The following is an 11,924-nucleotide window of genomic DNA, read 5'->3' on the forward strand; positions in this document are numbered from 1 at the left end:
GTGTATTTCAATTAACTTATTCGTTATTTGTACTATTTTGTTAAATTATTTAATTAAATTATTTATTATATATAAGTTTAACAAATAGTACAAAAATAAAAAGTATATAAATTACAAAACAATAGTAAATACTGTATAATAACATAGGCCTAACACATTTAAATTTATTATTTATTATTCATGCAAAATCGTATTAAAAATGTAATAAAATGATTATTTTTTACGTTTGGTTTGCAGCGTATTTCAGTTAACTTATTCGTTATTTGTACTATTTTGTTAAATTATTTAATTAAATTATATTTATTATATATCATTTTATATAATAAATGATAAGAATGTATGGAGTTTTTTTTTTTACTATCTGGCAAGCCGACTGAATTAGACAGATGACTATAAACAATAAATTTAAATGTGTTAGGTCTGTGTTATTATACAGTATTTACTATGGTTTTGTAATTTATATATTTTTATTTTTGTACTATTTGTTAAACTTATATAAATGATAAGAATGTATGGAGTTTTTTCTTTTACTGTCTGGCAAGCTGACTGAGCAAATACTCACAAAATTTAAATTAAAACGATAGAAGGAACAAGTAAATAAATTGAAATACATCCCAAAAATATTTAATAAATCAGTGCAAAAACCGAGTATTAAATAAATTGAAACAATTAAGTAAATAAACTGAAATACATCCCAAATAACAGTACCAAGAACGAATAAGTTAATTGAAATACGCCGCAATTAACGCACTACATTCACTGAGAGACGCGCTTGGCGTTCCATAGAAATGACCGGCGGCTCAACTTGTAGGCGGCTCAACCGGTCATAATCCCTAACGCCGAAGGGGCGAGACCTTTACCTATGCTATGCGTGCGCAATTTTCAAAATAAAATGCTTGAACTAGGCTAGGCCTAAAGTACTTTAGGTTATGTATTAAACATACTATCCTAGGCTACCTAGGCCAGATGTTTTACCTCACATCAAATAGGCCAATGCTTATTTTTGGCCCAGGCTAGCCTATTAGGTTTATTTAAAAGCTGCAGCAAATCCAATATGCCTTTTCCACGAGTCGGTAGACATCTTTAAGTGATGACAAACATGTCTGTGGCAGAACTAGCTGGGGAACCAGTCAATTCGAGTGGATTCCACTTTTGAGCGGATGCTAGTTCGAGCGGAAAAAAGATTCACTTGTGCGAACAACAGCCTGTGCGAGTTAAGTACGAATTACTTTAAAATTTCCTATTTTGAGCTAACAATTTGCATTCGGGCACAGGGAACCGGGGGGGGGTGGAGAGACTCACATCCTAAAAATTACTTGTGCCCCCACATTCGCACCTCCCCAAAAAATCACTTGCAAGTAGTTAAAAATCACCTAAAATCACCTTATTTTGCGACTTTCATCCCGCAACTGATCATCAACCCCCCTACTCACCTTTGTGCAACCAATCACCACCCCGATTTCAATATAAACGTGCAGTACCTACGTTCATTAAAATAATGTTTATAGTATCCCAAAATTAACCCAAATTTGGGCCAATCTGCGAAAAAATTAGAAAGAAGCAGATTTCCACTGATTTGTGTAGAGATACATACCAGGATACACCAAAATTAGAAAGAAGCAGATTTCCACTGATTTGTGTACATACCAGGATACACCAAAAAAAAGTCATGTGGGCTAGTGGTGGGGAAAATTTTTTATGAGGGGTCAAAGGTCATTGACCCTGGTCTAAAATACTAAAAAATGCATCTCTGGAACACTTTATGGTATATGGTTGATCTTGGTGTCAAAATGCACAGAATTATACAACAAATAAAAAAAATATAAAACAAGACCCCCAGAACCAATTCATGACCTTGGAAAATGAGGTCAAAGGTCAAAATTGTATTTTTAGTCACTAAATTGGCATATTTCATTTTAAAATATTAAAATGAATGTGATTTCAACTGACTTGTGTAGGAATACATACTAGGATAACACCAAAACAAAGTTAGGGGTATAGGAGAGTGGGGAAATTATGTTTTTGGGGCTTTGACCCAACCTAAAACACTAAAATATGTATCTTGGGAACACTCAATGATATATGGTTGATTTTGGTGTCAAGATGCACAGAATAATACAAAAACTAAGAAAATAATATAAAAAGACCCTCATAACCAATGCATCACCTCAAAAAATGAGGTCAAAGGTCAAAATATTAAGAATTGATATTACAAAAATGCCATTTAGTATATGATTTTTTTTAAACAGTTGAACATATATTGTGAAAAATAGAAATGACGGCTATAAACTTACTGTAACAATAGATAAAAGCAAATTATTAAAGATGTACAATCAGGCATTGATGACATCAATAACAAAGTTGTTAAATTTTCTATTTACCCTATCATTTTCCTACTTTCACATATCTTCAACATATGCCTCACTCGCGGAGTGTTTCCGAACAGCATTAAAATTGCAAAAGTCACACCTATTGTTAAGAAAGGTGATTAATCTGATCCGAATAATTCTTTCTTTATTTTCTAAGATTCTTGTAAAAATTATTTATGATCGTACATATAATTTTACCACCAAACATAATATTCTTATAATTATTGCAGGCAATTTGGGTTTAGAAAAAAATACTTTACAGCTGAAATTGCTTTAATCGATCTTATTAATATCTCTGATTCAATTGTTCATCTTTTTTCTGCTGGTATATTTATTGACCTATCAAAAGCTTTTTACACTATCAACCACAATATTCTCACCTCTAAACTTTTCAATCATGGTATCGTGGAACTGCCCTAAATTTATTTAAAGATTATTTAGCTAATCGTCTACAATGTACAAACTTTAACGGCACTTCTTCAAATTTCAAATTTTTAACTTAAGGTGTCCCCCAAGGTTCCCTTCTTGGTCCTCTTTGTTTCTTCTTTACATTAATGATTTACCCAACTCATCTAAATGTTAACTTTTTACCTTAATGCTGACGATACCACCATATTCTGTTCAGATTTTAACCTTTTTTTCTCTTTTCCACTCCATTAATCATGAACTAAAAAATGTCACTGAATACTTTAATGTTAATAAACTTTCAGTTAATGTTGAAAAATGCATCTTCATGCTGTTCGGAAGCCGCCATAAATCCAGATTTGACGAGATAGGTAGTATTTATATTGGAGACAACCCAATTTTCTTTCTTTCTTTCTTCCAAGTGATACTTCTCTCTTGTTCATCCCTTGTTCTTCCTTTTATTAGTTACTGCAATATTATCTGGGCAAACAATTATAAATCCAATCTTGAACAAATTCACAAGCTCCAAAAAAAGTTGTCCGTATAATTTCAGATGCTCCATTCCATGCTGATTCTCCACCTTTTTTTTTTGCTTTGAGTCAGTTGTCTGTTTTGGATATACATATTTTACAACAATGTATCTTTGTTTATGAAGTTACTAATTCCCTTCTCCCTGCCAACCTTTGCCCTTTCTTTAAAAACTCAGATTTACATCCTAATACAACACCAGAATTTGTGACAACCTTCACCTTCCTCTACCCAAACTTACTTTACTCCAACACAATTCGATAAAGTGGTTCCAAACTTTTTAATGAACTCCCCCTTAAAATTATATCGGCCTCTTTCAGAAAAATTTTCTTTCTTAAGGTCAAGGAATATCTCTTATCTAAAGTACAGTATGTTTAAATAAAATCAAAATCAGAGTTTATTTATGGGCAATTCCATGGTAAATAAATGACATTCTGACACAGATTTGTATTTTCAAACACATGTACCACAAGGTGCTTTTGCCAATAAACTAAAAAAATACATTTTTTTCATAACAAATAGCTTCCTCTATATTATACAGAATGATTTTTTTTTTTGAAAATCACTTTCTGTTATTAAAAAAATTATATTAATATGAGTGGTAACTAAATGACGTAAATCTGATATGGGTTTTAACACATCCTTAACATGCTCAACATAACGTATTCAACCATATTCGCATCGGATTAAATTTGACCAAGACTATACAGGGAAATTCAAAAGCTTTGCAATGCGTGTGGTATTATTAGCATGTGCTCAGAGATGCCATACTAAGTCATACTATCCATACTGAATTTTCTAGATCGGTAAAAATTGTCTGGTCAGTCTTCATGCATCTGGGCACACTTCCTTCAGTAATAAAAGTAGCCGAGATGCTGGTTAGCCAGTGCGAACAAGGCTAGACCTTTGGCAGGAAAGTATCCAATCACAAATGATCAGTGATTAAAATTTTGTCACAAAATTGCAATGTTATTTCAAATAACACCAAAACCAGACCTAAATAGTAACAGGCCCTTAGTCTGAGAATATGCCAAATAAGAAACTGATCATTTGCATATTAGCTATTCAGTGGAAATTGTAAAAATAGTTTATTGTATAATTAAACTCAAATAACATCCTTGTGAGTATATAAACTTGAAAATTCATTCAATAACATACTTTATTGCAAATAAACTGAACTGTTTCAATACAAATTTTGACTTGTCATTGTGCTACCGTCATTTAGTTACCAGCTCGGTAACTAAATGACATATTTAATATGCTAATAACTTATTTAAAAAAAATGAATTAGGAAATAAAATTAATGCCACTAGATAGCCCTACTAAAACTAGCTTTGTATATAAAGTTGTATTGTTTAATCATTATATATTTTTTGTAAAAAGTTAACTTTATTTTATGTTGTTTTCCGGTAACTAAATGACATATTTATTGGGTTTAATATTTTCGCATTTTGATTAGTAAAACATAGGCAAAAGTAAAACTGAATGAAAATATGTGTTCTTAGTAAGCCATTTGACCATATTAAACTAGATTTTAATATAATTTAAAGTTTCATCTTAGTCTACAGTATTTTGGTAAGTTTGTCTGTGAAAATTTATCAAAATAAAAAAATTATTTATTGACATTTAAATTAATATTTAACGATACTTCTGATTTGAAATTTTAAAATCTGAGTTTACATCTTGAAAGTATGTTTCAAGCTTTAATTAGTCACCAAAACTGTAAATATAGAATGAATATGAAAATGTAGGTGCTTTGTCCATTTTGCATGGAATTGCCCTTTTTTAATAATACCCTTTAATTCTAATATTGACAAAGTTTTGCCTAATCATTTCTCCACTTCCCCCATCTGCTCCGTGTTGTATCCGTGTTTTGTACTTGTTTCATTTATGAATTTATTTCAATGACATTTATGCTTTCGTAATTATGTAGTCGCTCGCTACAAGTGCCACTTGATAAATGGTTTTTCTTTTGTCATTTGGCGTATACTTTTGAGCAATGCAATTTCACACAATTCTTCTTTTTTTTAATGAAATCTGGTTGTTTAATGTTTATCATTGTTATGTTGTGTGAGGAAATAAATGTTTATTTGAATTCGAATTTGGGTCATGAAAAACGAAAATTCTAATTTCACATTTGAATTTGTATATTAAGGCAATTTTATTAAAGTGCCTCTGCCACCTATTCTGACAATTTTTATAATAACAGCGTGTTTATATTTATAAATATATTATAAACACAAGTGTTGGTGATATATTACGAATAAAATTGATTTTGTACGAAAAAAATGAGTTTGAAGTGTCATTTTTACGAAGGACCTTAGAAACGGAGGTCACTCAATGACGTCATTGGTGACCGACTTTCCCAAAATTCATCGAAGCGCGAAATCAAAACAAACCAGACGGTAGGCTAGCGCGAATGAAAATATAGTACCAACAATGATGGACAATGGAGATGATTTCACTTCTTCCTCATCGGAAGAGGGAGACCCTGACCTTGGCTGTGGTCCATATTTATATGAGCCTTGTTATGAACAAGAACAAAACAGAGAAGAAGATGATGATCACGAATCCGAAGAGCCAAACCGACTTTTGAATATGCACTGGTAAGCGACGACATAGAATAGCGATAAACTAGGCCTAGCCTTATGAGGTGTCTACCTACCAAAAAAAATATTGATTTATAAATTATAGTAATTATTATTTGAAAATAACATATGGTTGGCCTGACTAGGCCCTGTCTGTAATAATAGACAGTTTTGTTGATACATCTGAACGCAGATTGAAAGCACATAAGCCAGCTACCACCGCCACTAAATTTTTCTAGGCTACTACAGTCCTCCTCTACTACTAGGCCTAAGTCCTGTTTGATAATGTGCAACCAGGTTGTGCCTGAATTGCTGCTGTCTTGTTGGTCTTTAACGAATATCGTTCAGTCCTTGTCTGGCAGCAGCCTGTTTATAATATTAGTGTTTACAAACACTAACAAAATTATGCCTTTTTACCTCAATTGAGAGACCAGTGTGTTAGCCAAATTTAGTATGGCATTGGTAAAAATTATTAATTTATAATGAATAGTATTTTTAGTATATGTACATTGGTAAAAATTATTAATTAATAATGAATAGTATTTTTAGTATATGTACTGATTCAGCGATGATAATGTGTTGTTGAATAAAGTGCTGTTTTATTTCTTAATTGTACTACAAAAACAGGTGTACGTGTACCAATTGTAAAATTATGACAACGACAAAAGAATCTAAATGCTGCAATGAGATACCAATCATTGTATCAAAAATGGAAAAGGTCGGCATGGCAGGCCAATGCATCACTACCCACCCTGGTTTTACAAGCATTTGCTTAAATGAGTGGGTACTTCAGATATCTTTCTTGTCTTACCGACAGCAATATGGTGACAGGGCTGTGGTTCCACATTCTAAGGAGGAGTGAGTATATTAATATTTGTATCATCCCTTTGCAGTACAGCCTTGGAAATTTAATCCTGAATCTACGTTTTAAGTTGTCTTTAAATAGTACCGTGTGAGACAGAATGAATCACTGATGAATAGATAGTAAGACTATATTAGTCCGAATAATAATCTTCACAATATACAAATCTTCATAATATACAGCACTGTCTGTAGCAGGATAAACATTGCATACAATAATACTGTGTTATGGATGTTCTTTAAGTTTAAAAATAACTTTTGTTATAATTCATCTTATTTTATGTTGTGCTTTTTAACAGGAAGTATAGATACATCGCCTACAGAAATCTTGTGCGGAGCTGCTGGGGATTTTTAGGAAGAGAAAATCGTGTGATTTTGCCAGCTTGTGTTGTTACAGCTATTCGACAACATTTTCCTAGCCCTCAAGATGAGGGATATACAGGCTTTAAACTTGGAAAATTAGAGGAAATTTAAATCTTGTATGATTATTAAATATTTTAATTAGGGGCCTAGGCCTACTTAATGAAATCTGAAAAGGCCGGCCTTTTCGCAAGTAAATACTAAACTAAAAAAGGTAGCGAGATGCATTCTCTACTAACTCATAGGCCTGCCCAGACTACATACAGTGTCATTCACTTATTCTTTAATGTTGTTCATGGATTGTTTATTAATTATTGAAATATCGTTGTTTGTAACTTGTTTATATAACGTGTTACCTTACAACTGTTGTATTTAATAATAATTCTAATATGTTATATGGACATACATGCCTACTACACTTACTCCATATGCACTTACATCTCGATATACATACTGTACAATCATTTTAAATAAACTAGCTACAGTCGAAAACCATTTCAGTAGTAATCTTGTGTCGTTACTTACTGTGCATGGGCAAAATCCTATCTTCTTTACTGTACGTAATTAAAATCATTATTCTTCATCATAAATAGTTCGTGTAGCAAGTTCAACAATGTTTACATGTAAGTTTTACGTTAACGTCGCGTCACCTGTAGTACTCCGAAACGTTTCACTCAAAAATACGATGTCCTACTAGGCCTAGTACTACTACTACTATAAACTATAGGCCGAGCTAACTGTATTTGTAGCAGAGTATTTTACTCTTTGACTGTAGTAGTAGACGAAAACCCTCGTGTCATGCATTGCTTATTTCTTTAGTGATAGACATGGTTCGCGCGTGTTATGAGTACGCGTTTCAATATTACACATATTAAAATGGTCACGTGTATATCCAGGGTCCTAGAAATACTGAAACGTAAGAGATATTATATATGTATACAATACTGTCTGTAGGAATTAAAAATGCTAAAAAAAAAAAAAAATAAATAAATAAATAAATAAATATTTATCTAAAAACAAAATTATTTTTTTAATGACAAAATGCTATCTCTCTTTTGTTTAAATGGTGGCTCTGAAAAGAGCCGTTTGGTTTGAATATTGACATGAAGCGGCAACAAGTCGGGTGAAAACTGGCTTCAGTTGATAAGACTGCTTTCATTTGTTAGGAGCATTAGTCCCGAATCTTGACCTATGCTCCAAGATTGCGTCTTCTTTTGATGGTCTAAACAGTGAGTGACAAACAGGTGGTGGTGGAATAGGTGGAAGAATTATGCCATCAAGTTGTCCACTACCGGCTCCACACATATCAAGAGTGAGATCTATGAGCTCCTTAACATAATCTGCGTATTAAAAATATTAGAGAATTGCAATAATTATGGTATGTAAAATAGAATTATTGGTTAGCATCGCCACTGACTCAGATCGAGTGTTCGCGCATTTTACACACGTGTCAATGTGAGCGCGTAAACGTCAAATGTTATAATTTTGTTAAAGCGCATGAAAACATAATTTGTATTCAGTCTTAACACAAAAACGCATGGGGTAGTAGTGTTTTCAATACAGTGCAGTAGTAGTAGTAATTATAGTAGCATAGTAGAAACAACAGGCGAATTTTGTTACCTCCCTGACTTCAGCATCTGTTTAACGAAACCGCAAGATTCAAGATTGTTTTATTAACATCAACAAAACATGTGCTAAGTGAATATTTATTTTGGATACGATAAATGTACTACGGACTTTTCGGAAGAGTTTTGTAAAATGTTCAGAGATAAACAATGAGAAGAGGTAAGTGCTAAATATTAATTAGGCCTAGTTCTACGTAGCCTAGTAGTAGGCCTAGGCATACAGTATAACCATATAACCGGGAGTATAAACATAGGCCTAGTATAATTAGCGTTATGTAGGACTAGGCTAGGCTAATGTTTGCTAATACAGTACTAGTTTTAGTAATGCTATAAATAAAATGCTCACCAAAAGTTGGATTTGACAAAATCTTTTTCAAAGTATAGCCTCCACTCTTCGCTCGTGGAAACACCACTTTATACCTATCATTCCCATCCTTATCTTTCAAACTTATCCTACCAGCGTTCTCATTGTAGTGGAGCGCAGCCAACATCAACCTGCAAATTTGTTGGTAGGCCTACAGTTTATTTGATTGTAATTCCTAAACTACTATTACATACAAACCTTAAAATACTTATAATTTATAGAACAAAATATATATCATAAGCCAAAAAACATTTAGGCCTAGGTCTATTCAGATGGGTGTACTTTTCCATAACAATAAATGATGCAGCAAAAAAAAATTTTTTTTTTATTCCTGCATCAATATTTCCTAATTTTATGACATGGACGAATGTGATAATCTAACCAATTTTTTTTTCTATGTGCCCTAAGCCCCAGCTAAATTATATAATAATTATATACTGTATTACCTACCTGCTCAACATTCCATTATAGGAATATGCCAACATTTTTGGTGCGAAATGTATAATGGTTCCATGGAAACCCTCTACTGACGAAGTTGTCCAAGCGGACTTAACATGCTAATATCATTTTGAAGGCGCGGTTTGTCAAGGATGTCACTTAACATTTCACATGCCTTTGATCCTGAAAAAATGGACATTTATTTATTTAAGTCTGCATGCAAGTGTTTAGTGTGATTACTGTAAGTAAATATTGGTTGAAATTTAACTACTAAATATGGAAAATTTTTCTGTACCCGGTTTCAACCATTTTTTTTTCCTGTTATCTTCTAATGGAGGGTGCAGACATCTTGGAAATATTTCCGAATGGCCCGAATGTATATTTTGCATATGGTTGGTCAGGCTTTGGAACTTGGCAACCATTTCTTTACCATTACCACTGGGAGTTGACATGGCTGTCCAGTAGATGTGGTTGTTGATGCTTTTGGCCCATTCACCTACAATTGCACACTCTGATTTTTTTGAAAGTGTTGAACCTTCTTTCTTATACCTAAGTAATGTTAAAAAAAAAATTAATTAAATACTTTTTCAATAATATTAAGTGTTTGTTTAATTACCTGTTTAATAACCAGTAATTTACCTTTAGCAACATGCCAAACATCATAATAATGTTTGGTGTTTTTCATATTTTCGCGTATCCATTTGGCCACTTGAATGTGTCTGTCAGTGACAAGGACATTAATGGGGATGTTTTGTGACTTCAAGGCATTGATACCAAGCTTGAGTCCTGCTAATTCCATGTGGTAACTTCCTCCTACTGTATTTTTCTGATGGTAGAAAGAAGTGTGTACAGTTAAGTTTGAATATTAGGCCTGTATCACTGTCTTTGACACACTATATTTTTTATACTGTACTGTAATATAAAGTTAATATATAACTAATGTAATTTTTGTAGTTTTTGAAATATTAAAATCATCTAAACAGTTCTTACTTGAACAAGTTGAATGTCAATAACTCTGTGTGTATTTAGCTCCATCAGACAGTAAGAGCCGAACTTAGCAGTATGGCCGGGGCTGTCGGCTCTTCCATCACCTCCTAACACCACGGATTCAGAGCATTTAACAGTTTCTAAAGACTTTTCCCTTTCATTGTGCCATACAGTGGTGATACATGGATGTAAGAAAATGTCTTGATGTCTATAAAATGTTCTTTCCGAAATTGATACCAAGTTAAGGAATTTTAACATTCGCAAAGATTTTGACACGCAGGACCCAGAATATAGCAGAGCAGCTGACATTAGGATATTCCCTGCTGGTGTATCATTTACCATAGATTGGCTGCTCCATTCTTTGGTGTAATCACAGATTCTGCATTGCTGGCGTATCACAATAAATGTACCAATCCTATGTACAATCTTTCCCTTTGTCTCAGCATTGCAAGATTGACATTTTGTGAAAAGACTGAGAAGCTGAGCTTCAAAAACAATATATTTCTTTTCGTTTGCAGGTCTATTTGATGCACTGCTGTCATCATTGTCAAACCTTAATAATAATAGTATAAAATAAATTGTAGCCAATAGATTAACTTCATGGAAAATTTACAAATAGGTCTATGAATTTTATTGGTGTAGCATTAACATTTTTTAAAGTTTTTTCAGTCATTTAACAACACAGTTATATACTATCATACTTACGAAAGGTATGTGTCATCTGGATTAAATGTTGTATCTCCATCACTTTGACAAAGTGGGGTTGATTCTCCTTCACTAACATAAGGTGTGCATGTAGTTATGGGTGAATTAGGCAATGATGGTACACCAACAACATCCTTAATGACTACAGGATCAGTCTGAGATTCTGATTAAAATTTAAAAACTTACATTTTATGAAAAGATTATGAAGCTGAGCTTCAAAAACATTTTTTTCTTTTGTCTGCACATCAATTTGTATCTGAAAATACCAGTTACAATATCATAAAATCTAATTATATAATGAAAAAAGTAATAAATTAATGATTGAATGAATGAATGGATAACGTAAATGACTAAATGTAATTGTACATCATATACCTCTGGTGATCATTATCGGTTTTGTCTGTACAAACAGTTGTCTTGATTGATCTTCATTCTTTTTGTGATCCTTTTTAAGACAAAATAATAATAAAAATACTTGCTCATTTGGATGTGGTTTGACATCATAAATACAAATTTAATGAATGATGTACATTTATAAACAAAAAAAATATATATAAAAAAATATATATGAAAATGTTTTTGTTTTTTTTTTCTTTTAGGAAAAAAATGTTTCAACATTTTTTTTTTTCATTTTTTCAGTAAATAGCTAGTAGATATTGTTTGTATTTAATATCCCAATCATGTATTTTACTTT

The 11,924-nt window shown here is 32.4% G+C and overlaps 1 protein-coding gene and 1 pseudogene across 1 annotated transcript; one reads left to right on the top strand and one right to left on the bottom strand.

Annotated features, from left to right (window-relative positions):
* The first annotated feature begins 5,600 nt into the window (after positions 1 to 5,600).
* LOC117107200 lies at positions 5,601 to 7,597 on the top strand. Its single transcript, XM_033248808.1, has 3 exons — positions 5,601 to 5,908; positions 6,518 to 6,748; positions 7,051 to 7,597. Exons 1-3 carry the CDS (start codon positions 5,742 to 5,744, stop codon positions 7,223 to 7,225), a joined length of 573 nt encoding a protein of 190 aa, XP_033104699.1. The 5' UTR covers positions 5,601 to 5,741; the 3' UTR covers positions 7,226 to 7,597.
* A 194-nt stretch (positions 7,598 to 7,791) lies between these two features.
* Positions 7,792 to 11,675, bottom strand: LOC117107201 (annotated as a pseudogene).
* Between the last annotated feature and the right edge of the window lie 249 nt (positions 11,676 to 11,924).

This window comes from Anneissia japonica, unplaced genomic scaffold, assembly GCF_011630105.1.
Source record: "Anneissia japonica isolate Jap-2015-1 unplaced genomic scaffold, ASM1163010v1 scaffold952_len37108_cov104, whole genome shotgun sequence".
Classification (NCBI taxonomy): domain Eukaryota; kingdom Metazoa; phylum Echinodermata; class Crinoidea; order Comatulida; family Comatulidae; genus Anneissia; species Anneissia japonica.

Coding starts and splice junctions, on each gene's coding strand:
- LOC117107200 (XM_033248808.1), top strand. CDS start 5,742: ATGATGGACAATGGAGATGATTTCACTTCTTCCTCATCGGAAGAGGGA. Junction 5,909..6,517: donor CGACTTTTGAATATGCACTG/GTAAGCGACGAC, acceptor CTACAAAAACAG/GTGTACGTGTACCAATTGTA. Junction 6,749..7,050: donor GTTCCACATTCTAAGGAGGA/GTGAGTATATTA, acceptor GCTTTTTAACAG/GAAGTATAGATACATCGCCT.